Here is a 17,977-nt window from a genome sequence, read left to right as displayed (position 1 = left end):
TCCACCCTTAGCCGAGGTATTTTACTCCTTATTTTATGTTGGTGTTTCGTATTTCAGACGTTTCATTACTTTTTATAAACGACAAAATTTTGTAACAAACGACCAATTTTCTATTTGTAAACACATTGCATAACAGCTATCCCTAGAAAATCATACAGTCCAAATTCAAAAGTAAATCTATTCAACTAAGGAATGATATCAAAATTTTAAAATAGTACTCTGACAAAAGTATATCACTTCATCGATCAACACTTAGCATCTAGAAACTTCAAACTGAAATTTTTGTTCTCTTCTTTGAGATCGGCAAGTTGTTGAGCTGCTTCTTTGATATCCGGCTTCAGATCTTGGTAGACACTGAGCTCCTTCACAAGTTTCTCTTTAGTTTCTTTTAGATTCCTCAACATTTCCATTTCTTTAGCTATGTTGGGCAAATTGAAATCTGGATCTTTTAGCCACGGGTACTTTTTCTGTAAAAACATGTATACATAAATGTGAAAAGTGACATGAAGAAAACTTACTTCAAACTTTGTGAGTTCATTTTCATACTTCTTCGCCTTTTCTTCCAACTGTTGAACTTCCTCACTACTCATATTCAAAATTCCCAATAATTTGTGTTTGGACTGATCAAGTTCCCTAAAAATATATTCAAGTGTTGTAAACACGAAAGATTCTAATAGTCTACTTATTACTGTTTTTTTTTGGTATATAACCTTCCACAATTTGAAAAATAAACGAAGCTAAATCAATAGAGAATCTGCTAAAGTGTAATAAAGGGGAAACTGAAAATTTCACCCCGAAATGTTATTACGTGATGTAAACCACTGAAGTATGACACTTGTTCCATGGAAAAACAGTAAATCTGCGAAAGCCGGTGCTGCTGCCTCAATAGGAGAAAGTTACAAACTACGGAATGGTGTTTTTGGCTCTGAAGCATTATCTTTTATCAATGAAAATGGAAAAAAGGTAACCAATGAAGCCCACGAATCAAGAGCCACATCTTTTCTCATTCAAAACATCAGTACTAAGTCACTTGAACCCCTCCTGTGAAAGTATCTATAGAAGAGAGATGATGGACATTAGAAGACGTCCAATTAGAAGACGTTATGTCTTCTGACGAATGTAGTTTGCCACATAATGGTCATGCTAATTGGTAAAATTGCCGCTACTGGTCAGCGGAAAATCCTCACTAGATGAGAGAAGAATACACGCACTAACCTCAAAAGGTTAATGTTTGGGCAGGGATTGTCATTCCATGTTTAGCAAATTTATATCCTAATCCAGAAAACCCTCAAGTTCCAGTGAATATGATATGGTTTCAGCAGGATGGAGCACCACCACATTACCAGTTAATGTCTGGCAATACTTCGATACTACATTTCCCATTCGGTGGATAGGAAGACGAGGATTGATTGAATAGCCAGCGCCATCACCTGATCTTTCATCATTACATTTATTTTTATGAGGATATGTTAAGAGCAATGTGTATAAAACTGAACCTTTAGATTTTAATGACTCAAAAGAACAAATAACACTTGCGTTTAGGTCGGTCACGCCTGATATGTTAAATAATGCTAGAAAACAGTTTTATTCGAGATAAGGATGTTGCCAAGACTGCCAAGTTTACTAGAAGGTTTAGGTTGTCTAAAGCAGGTGTTGAAATATTCAAATTTGCTGTTGTGTGGTAAAAAAAATGCTCCCATTGATTTACATTCCGACAATTTTCCTAAAGTAGAAATTTGGTGTATAAATCAGCCACAGCTATGCTGTCAATTTCTAAGCTGCCGCTGATTCTAGTGTAATGAATAATGTTATAGAATTGTAATGGAATGCCAACTGTCACTGATAAGATGTTGATTTCGGTTGACTATTTCTAATATAACAATATTTAAACAAAACTGACCTCAGAAAAAAATGTGAGTTACAAAAAAAGAATTGAGACCTGATAGTGAATTATTGCCACTGAATATTTGAAATAACCCTACTACATTTGGGACATCAAAAGAATACACATGCATCATCAAGAAAATACCCAATAAAACTCATACTATTGTAGATCATCCTTTTCGTCTACAAGTGAAAAACGGTCACAAAACAGTTGTAGTTTATTTTGTTTATACAGAGGGCCATTGTAATTGAACATTTTAATGTTTTCATTTTGAAGTTTCAACAGTTTAGTTAAAGAAACTGCAGACAGTTCACAGTAAGTAAAATTTATATTGTAATTATAAATTAAATGATTTTGTCCAAAGTTCTAATGTTTAGGTACTTAGCCAGATATCAAAATTGTAATGTAAAATATGATGTATCCAAGAATAATAATTGAGGTGCTGCCAAAATCATAGAGTTCAATTACTTTTAAATTAATTTTAAAAATGAAAGTAATTGTTCATCACTGATTTCCTATGCACAAACCGATGAAAAATGTGTAATAATTCGTTGCCCCATGTGTACATCACAACTCAAATCTAAGGCAATATTTTCTTTCAGTTAGAAAAAAAATATTACCATTTGGTGAATTTTATTTCTTTAGACAGTCTTTCGTTGAGGTTCATATACATTTTGATACAGATCTTCAGCTTAGATACGTAGTTACTGTGCTTCCTTAGCCTTTCTGTGTGAGATAGTGCCACAGAATTTGTACTCACAGATTTAATGTTCGTGTTTTGCATAATATCACTTATTTTGGATACAGAATCCGATATATCAACCAATAATTTCAACTCATTATTCAAAATCTTGAGCTTTTTGAAAACCAATTCTAATCGGGCATCTGAAAAATCAACAAGTTAAATGAAATACAAACAAGATTTCTAGATCATACTCTCTTCCCTGTAGAACTGAGTACGTTGTTTGAGTAAAACTGAGCATTCTTGCCACTGTTCAGCGGAAATGTTATTTTTCGGTAGATCGTTGGCGATTGGTTTCATAATTTCCATAAGTTTGTCCATGTTGATACTTCTAAGAAGTTATTCTATAGTTCCAGATACAGAAATTATTTTTTAAAGCAAACATCAGCTACCAGTACTTCGCACTTTTTTAAAATCAACAAAAAGCAAAATTAACGACTTTGACAGACAACTGACAACACGTGTTCTTCTTCTCTACTCTAACCACAGAATAATTCTGTGCTTCAATTGGGACTGCTTATTATACCGGTATCGGTAAAATAAACTTGGATGTCATAATTGAAAATAGTTAACCAACTGATTCATCATTTCAAATATTTTAATTCAGCTCGTTGTGTGTTTCAGAGTTTGATTAAAAAGTGCTAATAAAGTGTTTTACAGGATATTATATTATTGAGTCACTCCAAACTTTGAATTTTTGAACTTTCAATTCATGTAGTTCCCCTGTCGCCGGGCCTGCCCCTGCTGGCTGTAAACTAACTCTAAAGAAGGTGTATATATGCTAAATTATTTCTCCGTGATAACTGATGTGATGGTTTAGCCCGGTTTCAGAAGGTTATAGTGAATCACACCAGCCGCTGACAACTATACAGTAACCATAGTCTTTTTTGGTGGGTTTTTGTCTTTGAGAAGTTCCTGGATGGCTCATCGGTGTCCAGCCACTGTCCTGAACGTCTCCCGTTGTTATAGGGGATTCAATGAGAAAAAGTGAGTAAATGAAATGAAATAACTTTACAAAAAATACTTCATTTATTGTATATATTTTCAGCTTTGTATAGTACAACTGTATATTGATTGTATATATTTGGTTCAAAATTATTTTATACTTCGAAAAGCCTGTTCCAAATCAGCGATCAAATCTTCAACGTCCTCAAGACCTACGGATAGTCTTATCAGATTATCAGATATTCCCAGTACCTTTCTTTGTTCTGGTGGAACTGAAGCGTGTGTCATAACAGAACTGAAAAAAATATTTTGAGTAATAGTAGTGTGTTTTAACAGAGTAGGTATGGTATTGGAATTGTATACAATGACGAAATAATCAGACAACAGTTCTGAAGCAGTTGTATTACGAAGTTTTTGTAATTTTTTCAGGGCATCACAATAAGTTCATAGTTGTTTTCATTTATTTGTTTCTCCACCCAGAGTATGCCTGATTATTGAACATTGATTTTATTGTGTTGTTAGAAAACCATTTATACAAATACCAAATTTTAACGTGGCTTTCTTGAGAATATCTGCGAAAATGGATATTTTTTTCTCAAGTTCTGGGATTTAATGAACATTTTTATGAACTGTCATATATGCTGTCAATGAATGCTATATATTTTTTTATTACACTTATGATCAAACAAATGAAAGCAATACGCCCCTTCATATGTCAAAGCTGATTTTCAAAAAATATTCACAACTTATTATTTGTATAAATAAAGAATCGAATTAGCTGTGATACATAAAGTATTTCTTCTAGTTCTATTCCAGGTCCCTATTTAAAATTTCAAAGTTGAGGTTGGTCGAAGTTGAGCAACATCCATAATCAAACAATTTTCTTGCTAAAGACTTAATTCAATGTCTATCACTAAACAACAGCAACGTACACGGTCTGCCCAACTTTTCTTGAATTATTGGAAGAATATGTGTGTTCGGAAGTGTTGTTATCAATTTTTCATTAATATTCAAGCTCCCTTCACCACGGTTAAAATTACTTTCATTGTTGTAAATCATCCCCAGAAAAAAATAACACCGGCCACCACTGGTCGTCGTAAATCAATTGTGACGTAGCGAAGATCGCTCTCAACTCGACTGGCGCTACCATATATAAACACTGATCATATCCTCATCGAGAAGTCAAGCGACAGTGCGGTGCGGAGTGAATTCAAATAAGGCGATATTAGACGTTTAAATATTGGTTTGAAGTTTTAGTTATAAAGTGTTTGGTTGTATTAGCAATGAAATAAAGTTAAGATTGACTGTGTGCGGTCAAAGGCATTGTTATGTATGCTTTCTAAGAGAGCTTGTTCTGCAACTGTTGATTTGTCTCTTTGGCCATAGCAGCCATAGCTCTGTCGAGCATATTTTCATGCTTCTTTTTGTTGTTTCGATACAGAAAGAGCAACAGCTACAGCCACAGTTGTAGACAAAACGTTAGGTCAAGAAATCCACACTAAAATGAACTTGGAAACAGCAAATCTAAATTTAAAAAATTTTCTGAAATAGGTATTGATTATTGTGAATAAACAAAACCAAAGAATATAGAGTGTCACAGTCAGTAGAGTGTCTAAATCTTATATCCCAACTTACGGCAATTCTGCTAAACTTTCATATCCACCCAAACTTTCGGCAAGGGTGAATATTTTTAGTGAAGACAAAAACTTCTTGGATTGCTCCAATCCTCCTTTCAAATAAAACGAGAATACACCACTCTGTCCGCTTGTCTGCTGTTTGTGCAGGAGATGCTGGGGGTGGCATTCCAACCCTAAAATAATAAATAACTTTAGCAACTTGAGGCATAAACAAAGAAGTATCAGATAACAAAAGTCCGTATTCCCCGTATTAAGCTCAGCTTAAATATTGATGTTATGCATAATTGCTTGGGTCAAGCTTTGTAAAGCCCAAAATGCATGCCTCAGGAAGCTGAAATTCTTGAAGTAAATCATGCACACCAACCACAATGAACAGCGAGAAGAAGAATTTTATGAGTCAAAGATAACTGGTTAAAATTGTGTAATTTAAGTAGAAGGGATCTCAGATGCCGAAAAGATCTTCCATATTTTGGATACTCAATTATAGCATAAGGAAGCAGGAAATGACCTCATCATGAAAAAACAAAATAAAATGGGCTTACTGGAAGTTTCGTGGTGGCCTTGGTAGTGGACGGACGTGCCGATAACGTCCGCCCACAAAGGGGCTCCTATTTATGTTGTGATTGTCTATTGTGCAGTCATCAATATGGTAAAGTTAATATTGTTAATGTTATATTCACGCCGGTATCCAGGCCGGGGTGGTTCGGATAACCACGTAAAGGGGCCATGTATGTGAATTTAAAAACCCGAAGGTCTCCCGAATAGGAGACGACTCAAAAAATATATGTGGAAAAAATCAAAAGTTCTTTCAAGCAGAAGGCGACAATAAAAAAGTTGAATTGTTTTCATCGTAAAAAAGTTCGACGAAAAAGGGGTGGCAGCACTGCTTCGAGCAAGACCGCTGCCCACCCACCGACGAAGCTCCTGTGATCTTTGATAGGAGGATCCTGGACAAATGCGCTTTACTGGGAAGCAATGTCCAACAAAATTAGAGAGAGGTAGAAATGAGCTTACTGAAAATTAGCTAATGAGAAAAAAAGGAGATGGAAGGTTGATTGTGTTGTGGATGTATAAATATCTTTTATTTGTAGGTACATTTTTGTTCTACGCCGATGACACGGCTCTCCTCTCATCTTCCATGGGTCGGGAGCTCGGGGTCGTCTATATGCAACGTGCATTGGACGACCCCAAGTGGAAGATTCGAGTGAATCCAGATAAAACTCAGGCGATAACCACGGGAAGAACGATATCTTCTCCGGCTAGGAAAGTAAGGGTATCTGGAAGGGAGATCAACTGGCAAGCGCGGGTAAAGTACCTCGGCCTTCGGAAAGACCGTAGGCTCACCTGGAACTCACACATTATATCCGTTGAAACAAGGATCGAGAGATTGCAAAACAAGGATGATTGTGAATACTCCGTGTTTCGTGCGGAATTAAGCCATCCGCAGAGATTTGCAGCTACCTTCCATTCGGCAATACATTCAGTCGAAGAATCAGTGAGTTTTTGATTGCGCAGAAACTCATGATAATCCGTTAGTCAGGGAAGCTATGGATTATGCTGTAGACGACCCCTCCCGATAAGAAGGCCCCGACACTCTGTTGAATGAGGCCTACATGTCCCCAGTTAACAGATGAACAATTTTTTAATCCATCTCACCCCAGCCAGGTAGGGGTACACAGTGAAGGGCAGCGCTGATGTCTGAGGACATTCATGTCGCCATCCCACCATCAGTTATGACCCATTTATCACTCTGACAATCATCAGTCGAAAGGATAAAGGAGCTAGGCTTCAACCTGACCTAAATTGAGATGGCTATCGTGTAGGTACATTTGTGAGTTACAATGGTACTTATCAGTACCCACCGCAGACAGAAAGCTAGGTTAGGGTAATAAAAGCTTGGTTTGAATTAAGTCGAAGGCGTAATTTTAAACGAGCTTAAGGCTGATTTTTGTTACGATTCATATGAATTTTACAAATTAGGCTAGCTTAAGCTCTTGAGCCAGGTTCAATACTCTACGGAGAATACGGCCATAATAAGCCGCCAAAGTGGAAGGTTTATATTTAAACGGGCTCAAGGCTAATTTTTGTTATGATGCATATGGAATTTTCGAATTGAGCGAGCTTAAGGCCTAGGATAAGCTTAATACTCTACGGAGAACTCGGCCAATATTTTACATAATTACCTGGGTGAATAACTTTCTCTACTTGAGGATGGTTTTTCAAATAAACTGCTATTTCCATTCCAGCTCGTTGATGTTGCTGCATTCTTAGAGCCAATGTCTTGAGACTTCTATTGACTTGAGAACAATCAAACGGTGAAGGGACAATCCCCATAGCTATTTGAAAAAAATGTTAACGTAGATAACAATAAATCGATTGAAATTTCATACCATTTTGAAGGAACTTGAGCTTTTCATAGAGGTCCTGATTTGAAGTAGATATTGATCCCATGATAACATCGGAGTGTCCATTCATATATTTTGTGAGAGAGTACACTACTAAATCAGCTCCAAGATCCAGCGGTCTTTGAAGATAGGGAGTAAGAAAAGTGTTGTCTACGGCGAGAACAATGTTGTTCCTTTTAGCAATCACCGAAGCAGCCTTTATATCAATGACTTTCAGGGTAGGATTTGTCGGTGTTTCGATCCAAATTAGCTAAAAAAAGTGTTTAAAGTTCTACGTTGACTGAAATGTAGATTAATAGTTTACCTTGGTAGTAGGTTTGATTGCTTTTTCCAGATTGCGAATGTCCACTAAGTCCACCATTGTCACATCGATATTATAGTTTGCAACCACCCTGTTGAAGAGTCTGTTGGTTCCTCCGTAAACATCATCCCCTACGATGATGTTATCGCCACTTTTCAGCATGCCGAAGACAGCAGTGATCGCGCCTAAACCAGAGGCAAATGCGAGTCCGTAAGTGGCATTATCTAGTTTGGCAAGAACGTCTTCTAAAACTTCCCTGGTGGGATTCCCGGATCGACCGTATTCATATTTCTGAAATATACGACTTGGAATATGTGAATGTTTTTAGAAATTAGATGAAGCGACAGAACTTTCCCGAAAAAACGTGCTTCCTGTAGTAACCACCAAGCTAAGTTTTTTGTTATAGTTGCTTCTATTTATCACAAAAGTGCAAGTGTGAAGGTTGTATAGTGTTTACAAAGTTAATCCGAACAGCTAAATAAAAGACTAATGTCCGGGTCTGATGAATTTACTAATTAAATACCACATAAAACCTCCAACATAAAAATGATTAGACCTCGTATACAGGGTGTCCCTGGACTTCCTCTTTTCCTCTCGGGAATGTATAGATGGGGTCAAAATATCACCAGTACTTCATATAACTTTTTTTCCTAAAATTCTTCGTAACCAAGTTACGGGCCCTCGAAGTTACAAAATGAAAAATGTTTTTCTTTGATAACTTTTCAAGTGAATATTCAAAATCATCCAAATTTTGGTAATTGACTAAACAAATGAATTCCGTCGATGAGCTTTCATGCAGGAGTCAGTTGTTTTGCTACAAAGTCAGGAACGGACTACCCCCGATGGTCCACACCCCAAAACTTTGAAATGACAGATATTTTTCAATATTTTTCAACAAAATAAGGTTACTTGGACAATTTTATGAATAAAAGTACTCGTGTGGAAAGTCGATCGGAGCAACGAGTCTTGATAAAAATGTAGTTCTACTCGACGACATCAAACCCGCTCGTCCACCATTATTTGAAATGAATAATTATCAAAGCAGAAATAATAATGATAACGTTAATTCAACAACATTTATAACAGGAATAATACAAAGTATGCTAAAATGAAGTCGTAAACAAAAAGTACAGTACCTATATGGAAGTTTAAGTCACAATTGTGATAGCAGATATTTTTTCAAAAGAAATATCAAGTTCTGTAGATTTGTTGTGTTTTCAAACTAACAAGCTACTCTACTATGAAATATCGAATTCATTCCATATTTTGTATGTACATAATACGTGTGGAATAATCACGTTTCGTGTTGATCAGTTATCTGAATCTCATGAAACTCAACATTCGAATGTTTCAAATTCTTCTTCACAGCTAAACTGTTGAGGAGTTTCACTGATAATTATAATTTTATGGGAGAAATTCTTTAACACGAATCTAAATTTAGCTGAAAAAACACACATCGGAAAAAATATTTACTATACTAATAAAAAGCAAACGAATGAACTACAAAAACGGCTGCACATGATCAGGTGAAAAATATCCAGGGAATAATTATGTTCCATTTCTTTCACAGATGTTGACAAAAAACCTTTTAGAAAGTTTTGATAAAAAATGAGAAACTGGAATGCGATTTTGTTTTGTTGAGTGTTGCGTTGTCATATGACTATCATTGTATTGTCAATATTCTATAGGATATTTTGAATTTTTTTGATATGGCCGAACAGTTTACATTCAATGAATATGCAGATATGCATGTATTTTATGGACGAGCATTTTGTAATGCTGCAGAAACTCGTCGTCTGTATTCCGAGCATTTTCCCAATCGAACGGTACCGTCAAGAGAAACATTCGAGCGTGTCGATCGCAGCTTGAGGGAGACAGGTATGTAATAATTGATAATTAATTTGAGCACGTTGTTTTATTTCGATATTATTGTAGGTACAGTTTTGCCAAAACGAGGTGGTGAGGGCGCTCCTAGGACTGTACGTACCGTTGTATTGGAGGAAAATATTTTGGAAGCCGTCGCTGATGATCCTTCAATGAGCATCAGAAATCTATCAGAACAGTTCCATACATCCAAGTCCACTATTCATAGAATAATTAGGGAACAACTGCTCCACCCATTTCACATCCAGAAGGTACATGCCATGACACCTCAAGATTTTCCAGCACGACTGGAATATGCCAATTGGTTCATGGATAGGCAAAGAGAGGATATGACTTTTATTAATCGAGTTTTATTCACTGATGAAGCAGGTTTCAGTAGAGATGGAGTTATCAACTCTCATGATCTCCATATATGGGCCGAAGAAAATCCCCATGGGATATTGCAAACCAAACACCAACGGAAATTCAACGTGAATGTTTGGGCTGGTATCATAGGAAACCATATTATAGGACCATTCGTTCTACAGGACCGATTGAATGGAGAACGTTATTAGGAGTTCATTCAGAACGATTTGAATGGACTTTTGGAACATGTTCCATTGCAAACTCGAAGAGATATGTGGTTTATGCATGATGGCGCTCCTCCTCATTTTAGTTTGATTGTGCGTGACCATCTGAACCATATTTTCCACAATAGATGGATTGGTACAGGTGGGCCATATTCATGGCCATCGGAGTCTCCGGATTTAAATCCATTGGATTTCTTTCTGTGGGGGCATCTAAAAAGCCTTGTTTACGCTACACCTATTCACACAAGAGATGCATTGTTGAATAGAATAACATTACATTGTGAAGCCATACGAAACGACCCTGGAATGCTATTTCAAGTACAGAGAGGGTGTCTTCGCAGACTAAGAAAATGTATAGAGAGAGAAGGTGGTCATATCGAGCAGTTTCTGTAGCGGATTTTTCATTTCTGTTTGCTCTTGAGGCTCTTGAGTTTCGTTAGTTAAACGTGTTTGCATTATAAAAATTCGTTATGAACATTTTACCTATCATTTCCATTTTCCTTAAAAACTAATATTTTCGAATAACGGTAGACATCTCAGGATGAATGTTGTTGAATTAACGTTATCATTATTATTTCTGCTTTGATAATTATTCATTTCAAATAATGGTGGACGAGCGGGTTTGATGTCGTCGAGTGAAACTACATTTTTATCAAGACTCGTTGCTCCGATCGACTTTCCACACGAGTACTTTTATTCATAAAATTGTCCAAGTAACCTTAATTTGTTGAAAAATATCTGTCATTTCAAAGTTTTGGGGTGTGGACCATCGGGGGTAGTCCGTTCCTGACTTTGTAGCAAAACAACTGACTCCTGCATGAAAGCTCATCGAAGGAATTCATTTGTTTAGTCAATTACCAAAATTTGGATGATTTTGAATATTCACTTGAAAAGTTATCAAAGAAAAACATTTTTCATTTTGTAACTTCGAGGGCCCGTTACTTGGTAACGAAGGATTTTAGGAAAAAAAATTATATGAAGTACTGGTGATATTTTGACCCCATCTATACGTTCCCGAGAGGAAAAGAGGAAGTCCAGGGACACCCTGTATACCTACTATACTTTATCGATGTATTGAGCATGAGTACATGCTTAAGTAGATACCTTAGTATCAGCTGGGCCGTATTGCTTAAAAGTTGTGGACATAACTATGGGCGCAACAACGGCCATTGAATTCCAGAGCTCTGCTTCTTGTCCATGATGAATAGAAGCGGTTGCGAATCCTTTGGGGTATGGAAGGTACCCGTCATTTTGAGAACTTCTGTTGGAAACGCCATTTCCAATATGTTCCTTTTCTTTTGACATTTTGTTACTGGGTGATTATCTATAAAAATGCCAAATGTGAGGTCTACATATATAATAAACGGACTCTTTTGAATCAAAAAGTACACGTTCAATATTAATTTATTATATCCGCTACAGATGACTTCAAAAGATACGCGTAATATTATTTTTCATCGCTGAAGAGGTTAAACCATTTTTTCGGGTCAAAGGAACAAACAAATAAACTCCATGTGGCTGAAAAATCGAAAACCTATTTACCAGTGTCCCAGAGCTTTTAGGCCAGCAGATATCTCAGTCACCTGCAGAAAAAAATTGAAAAAAAATATGTATATCATAGAAGACCACCAGCAATTTCATGTAGCGGAGCAAAATCCACCCCCTCGCGAGCAACCCCTGCGAAACCACCCCTAACTTTTGTTTTTCAAATGGCAACCCCATGTTGTTTGTCGTTCAACTGACAGCTCTTGTTATTTCTCAACCAACGATATATCATAATTGTTCGAGAAAATTGAATACGTTAGTGGGTACCATTAACTGGACTGATCGAATTGTTCTGCATTGTAGACACCAGAAAAAGTGGACGCTACGCAGAAAAAGAGGCGATAAAATGTTAGAACTTTTTGTGCTTCCTTTCATTCCTCTGATATCTGGATGACACATTGCCATCAGTCGTGATATTGTTGTTGTATATCAAAATGCCTTTTACCTTCACTCCCAACGAATACGTTGATATGCTTTTAATTTTTGGTGAATGCCGAAAGAATAAACGTGCTGCGGAGAGGCTGTATGGGCAGCGCTTTCCTGATCGTCGACAACCAGGTCGTAATACGTTTTCGTATGTAGAAAATACCATGCGAACGGGATCATTTCCAGGAAAAACAGATCAAGTACATCCTACTCCCGTGCGAACTGAGGAAAATTGCATAAATGTGTTGGCCTACGCCAAAGCACATCCTCATATTTCGGTTCGTGCATTGGCGGTAGAGATTGGGATCAGTAAGTCATCTGTGCAAAGAATTTTCAAACAGTACAAGTATCATCCCTTCAAAATTCATTTACACCAAGGACTCAGACCTACCGATTTCGAAAGACGAACGGCATTCATTGCTCACATTCAACTTTTAGTCCATGACAATCCAAACATCCTCAATCAAATCTTGTGGAGTGACGAATCCCGCTTCCATAATAATGGTACTGTTAATCGACATAACATGCACTATTGGTCACAGGACAACCCTCACTGGATTAGAGAAACCAATTTCCAAACAATGTGGGGTGTGAACGTGTGGTGTGGTTTACATAATGGACGACTCATCGGGCCCCATTTTTTCCAAGACACTTTGACGGGCCACCGATATTTACATTTCTTGGAAAATTGTTTACCTGCCCTCCTGGAAGATATTCCACTTGAAGAACGACAACAAATGTGGTGGCAACAAGATGGTGCTCCTGCACATAACCATAATGTAGTTACTACATTCCTCAATGATACTTTTCGAGACCGTTGGATTGGAAATAGTGGACCTGTGCGATGGCCTGCACGTTCTCCAGATCTCACGCCACTGGACTTTTTCCTGTGGGGATATCTGAAACGAGTTGCCTTCGAAACACAACCAATGAATATTGACGATTTAACCCAAAAAATTTTAGAGGCTTGTCATACCGTTACTCCGGAAATGATTAGGGCTTCCTGTACTCGCGCGCTGATTCGGCGACTTGAAGCATGTGTGGCAAGTGCTGGCCAACATTTTGAACATTTTCTGTAGTATCATGTATCAAAATACAGATGACCTTAAACATTAATATTTCATTTGTGTTTTTATTTTCTATGATTCTGCATGTCATTCTACCTACCATGATACATCATTGACCGAGAAATGAAAAAGACTGTAAGTTGAACCAAAACAAACATGGGCGTGCCATTTGAAAAACAAAAGTTAGGGATGGTTTCTTGGGGGTTGTTTACCAGGGGGTGGATTTTGCTATGCTGCATGAAAGTGCTTATGTTCTCCTATGATACATATTTTTGTTTTAATTTTTGTTCTGCAGGTAACTGAGATATCTGCTGGCCTAAAAGCTCTGGGACACCCGGTATAATTAGGATATGGGGAGACTCCCTACTTGAAACCAATTGAAAAATAACTATTGCGAGATCATTGCGCCTTCTGGAGAGGAATTTCCAATGAATGGGGTTGCGAGGGTCCTCAGAATACGTTTGATTGGAATTCGGTTTTGAGATGATAGACAAAGTACATTTTCAAAAATCTAGTGAGACCTCCTAGATTTGTTCAAGAGTTGGAAAACTTAGAAACTCTCAGTTGGGGTACTTTGTAAACTCAGCTCGAAAGTTGGAGACCTGAGAAGTTCTTTCTTTTCATCTTTTGTTTTTTGCCGGGAGAACTGTAGAGTCAGATTATTTGCCGGAACTGCTAAGGGGAGATTGTTTTCCCTCCTGATGCAGATTTTGGTTCTGTCCCTCAAGAATATGGTGCAAGACAAACTCATAAAATATGCTCTTTTTGAGCAGACAGTAAGTTGCTTCCTGACTGTATAACCTATTAGATTTGTTCAAAGGTTAGAAAACTTAGAAACTCCAACTCTCAGTCGGGGTCCTCTGTGAACTCAGCTCAAATGTTGGAGAACCGATAAGCTCTTTCGTTTGATCCTTTTTTTACACAGAGGCCTGTAGACTCAGGTTATTTGCAGAAACTGCTCAAGGGGAGATTGTTTTCCCTCCTGATGCAGATTCTGCTCCTGTTGCTCAAGAATAAGGTGCAAGAAAAATGCATAAAAAAAGCTGTTATTGAGGAGGCGATCAGTTGCCTAGCCTTCTAGGTTTGTTCAAGAGTTGGAGAACTGAGGAACTTCTGCTCTTGATTCGATGATCTCTTCTTTAAACTTGGCTCAAAAGCTGGAGAACTGAGTAGCTCTTTCTTTTGCTTCTTTGTTACAGGAAGAACAGTTGGAGTCATTCGGTAGACGTTCATCTCCTCTGTAGACACAGGTTCGAGTTTTTTGGTTACTTCATGGTTCATAAGAGGTCCAATAGTTAGCTAGACAGAGAAGATCCATCACGAATAAGACGTGCTTTACCGCGATAAGGATTCTGAGTCATACATCCTTCCGGCATGGATACACATACCTCATGACGAGGCATCATTTAGGTAGACTCTTATCTAAACGAGTACGAACGTGAAACATGAACTACTAACGCGTTTGGCTTCAGACAGCTACGTGGAAAGATAAAGGAAATCACGAGGGGTGAATGATTTTATATTTATAATATTGTGTTTAGCACGTTTGAAACGTAAAAAATATTTATCGAGGCCGAAATTAAATAAATTAAGTTGTGAGTGTGCCCCTAAATAAATGAGAAACATTATAGCCCAAAACTTTTATATTCTTCTGAACGAGCATAACAAGTGGCTTTAGGAAGTGTTTTCATTTTTTCAAATGAAAATAATAATTTGAGATCTGTGAATTCCAATTTTTGTCAAATACGTCCGAAACCCGCAAAAAATGTTCAAATTTCTTTATGGCATATTTCTATGAATAGGTGTAGGTAGATGAATTTATCTGCGGTATTCTTCTTGACTTTCGGGTTTGGCTTCCAGGTCATTATCCAGCTTCGACAAAATTGCCTGGAAAGATTATTGTCCCTTTAGTCTCTTCCACGCTAGATTTTTTGCCTTTTTCTCATTTTCTTCTTTTCTTAGTTGTTTTTCAGCGTCCCACTAGCTTTTGAGAGTTAGTATAAGGAAGGTAAATGATGTAATGATACATATTCAGAAAATAGAGGAATAGGGTATGAGAACTTATTTGTCTTCTTATAGAAAGCGTTGTTATGAATAACTCCTGTAGATTTATTCATGTGAATTCATTCTATCCTCAGGATACGCCTATGCCATTATCTTTGCTGGTGTTTAGAGTAGGTAGAATACAGAGTGTTCCACAATAAGCGTGTGTTGTTCATGCCGACATATTTTATACGCTTTCTAGTGATAAAGATTTTATTTATGGAACATACGATTCAAGGTCGTAAAAAATCAATCTCAGATTTTAAAGACTGGCAAACAACAAATATTTCACAATATATTGGTAATACATTATCAGTAATTACAAAATATTGAAGAAAGTCCCTGAAGATAAGTTATCTTTCTCTCTGGTGCAACCATGAGCTAATTCACTAAATTTCAAATGCGAGAATATTTCTCAGTATTAGATTCGGATGAGACATCTGTTTAAAAAAATCTGTTTTTCCGTTTCTGTATATCTGTTTATATGTTCTGTTTATCTGTTTATTTGAACATTCTTTCAAGTGTTATGGACGGTTATTGAACTTCCATCTATCATGAAATGAATAAATCTAAAAGACTTTTTGCCGTTATAACGTGAATTGCAAAACTTTGGTATTTAGAAATTTGAGGGGTGGATAAGCAATTGTCATAAGGAGTTGTTCAAATGCTCATGTACTGAGGGGCTTACGAATTGAAATTTCAAAGTTATAATACACTTTTTCAGAGAATACTAGAATAATAGAGTCACAAAAATTGATAATGATAAAAACTAAAGGCATATAGATATTCGATAAGGATTAAGTTAATATTATTATTATTTTTAACTAATATATTATACTTTCAGACATGAATTTCTTTTTTTAAATACTCATTTTATTAAGTCACCTTTGCACGGGATCAATTAGGAACTTTGCAACACCTGATCAGAATTTGGGTAGTCCTATTTCCAATTTGCGTTTTGTATAAAAATACATATTTAACAAAAAAATGGATAGAAAATAGAAGAAAAAAAATCATTTTAGGAGAAGTGACCTCAATATGAAAGGTGATACATTTTCATATCAAAAGGTCATTTATATTGTCATGTGGCATAAATTAGTTGGTATAAGGAGAGGAAAAGATACGATCAACCGTACAAGAATAAATGACCTTGAACTCTTATTCTAAGGTTGGGAGCATCTTGTGTTCACACTCTTACGAATTTATATGACAACAAAATGAATTACCGTCTCTTTTTGATATTGGTCTGCCCGTTCTGTGCATGGATATACTTTTTTGAATAGGTAGGTATATTGCTTCACTAACCAATATTTTTTGGAAACACTAGTTATTATGAAGAGCTGACAGTTTATTCTGTGTAAACGGATTTCATGATAGACAAATGTATCAATTAATATTTGTATTTACGGTCTTTATGGCAATAATTAAAACTTTCCCTGAGTTTGACGTTCGAATTATTAAATCTAGATGTCGCCGACTGTAGGAGTTCAGAATACGGGACGGGAAATCTAGCCACTATTTCAGCCACGGGTTAGCACAATGACTAATTTGAATATATAAATTATGCAAAATTTGGTAGTTATGAAATACAATTTTCATTAATTTATAGAACTAGAAGACATAAACAGTTTTGGGCAGGATCTATTGTATTTATCATTAGGCCTACGAGTTATCCTTGAATAAGAAATTATTACGGTGGAATTTCCAATTATTCACCGAGACTCACCTCAATTAGTTCACTTAAAAAATAAAACTTGGAAGAAAGGTAGGCCGCCGCCAATAAATTGCAGTCCACTACTATTAAGCACTAGACTCGCCGACTTCTAAATGCACCCACAAACTCAACAATTCATCACAAAGAATGAGCTATAAATGATTGAAACAGCCCATAAAATTATGAAACAAGTCGAAGTAGTGCCGGTTTTCTGACGAGACAAATTCGCATGCAAAATCACAGGCGGCACTGTAGGGGAAAGAGGAATCTTATTATGTAACAAACATCAATTTTTTGGTGGTTTTCCTGTGACGCATTTAGTTCTTAGTTCCATTTATTCAGAGTATGAAAATTGAAGATTAATTGAAGTCGTTAGCGTTTGAATTAAACATGTTATAATTTCTGTATATGCACTTCAAATATATCTACTTTATTCAGTTTTTAATAGGTACTTTACTATAAGTGTACAAGCCAGTAGAATAAAATTTCATTACCTACTCCCTTGTTCAGGTGAGACAAATAATAATATACCTAGTCATGCTTTTTTTGGTCTCCCACCGAAACCGGCAAAATAACTAGGATTGTGTACCTATACTAAAGAAACGACAGAAATAATAACGACAGTATTAACAATTGTAACAAAAATTTCAGTAGGCAATAATAATTGTTTTTGTGTTTCCTCACAAACGTATTTCCAAAAATTCTGTCGGCTGATACAATACATAAAATGCAAAATACAATACAGGAAAAATACCCAAGAAGCAATTTAATAATAATAATAATAATGACAATAATTTTCTAATAGTCAAGTGTG

The 17,977-nt window shown here is 36.4% G+C and overlaps 2 protein-coding genes across 2 annotated transcripts; both read right to left on the bottom strand.

Moving 5' to 3' along the window:
* Positions 1-158: 158 nt before the first annotated feature.
* Positions 159-3,088, bottom strand: LOC111513251 (uncharacterized). The gene is made up of 4 exons (XM_023169424.2): positions 2,822-3,088; positions 2,506-2,770; positions 519-633; positions 159-467 (listed from the first exon to the last, which is right to left on the bottom strand). Exons 1-4 carry the CDS (start codon positions 2,946-2,948, stop codon positions 246-248), a joined length of 729 nt encoding a protein of 242 aa, XP_023025192.2. The 5' UTR covers positions 2,949-3,088; the 3' UTR covers positions 159-245.
* A 549-nt stretch (positions 3,089-3,637) lies between these two features.
* Positions 3,638-17,401, bottom strand: LOC111513248 (putative cystathionine gamma-lyase 2). The gene is made up of 7 exons (XM_023169421.2): positions 17,176-17,401; positions 11,473-11,692; positions 7,919-8,206; positions 7,600-7,864; positions 7,393-7,545; positions 5,208-5,382; positions 3,638-3,867 (listed from the first exon to the last, which is right to left on the bottom strand). The coding sequence occupies exons 2-7, from the start codon at positions 11,671-11,673 to the stop codon at positions 3,723-3,725; spliced, it is 1,227 nt and encodes a 408-aa protein (XP_023025189.2). The 5' UTR covers positions 11,674-11,692; positions 17,176-17,401; the 3' UTR covers positions 3,638-3,722.
* Between the last annotated feature and the right edge of the window lie 576 nt (positions 17,402-17,977).

The sequence above is a fragment of the Leptinotarsa decemlineata genome, unplaced genomic scaffold (assembly GCF_025532065.1).
Source record: "Leptinotarsa decemlineata unplaced genomic scaffold, Ldec_3_MD MMD2_P_RNA_scaffold_12, whole genome shotgun sequence".
NCBI classification, from domain to species: domain Eukaryota; kingdom Metazoa; phylum Arthropoda; class Insecta; order Coleoptera; family Chrysomelidae; genus Leptinotarsa; species Leptinotarsa decemlineata.
The sequence above is the reverse complement of the archived record's forward strand: the minus strand, read 5'-3'. Positions and strand labels throughout refer to the sequence as shown.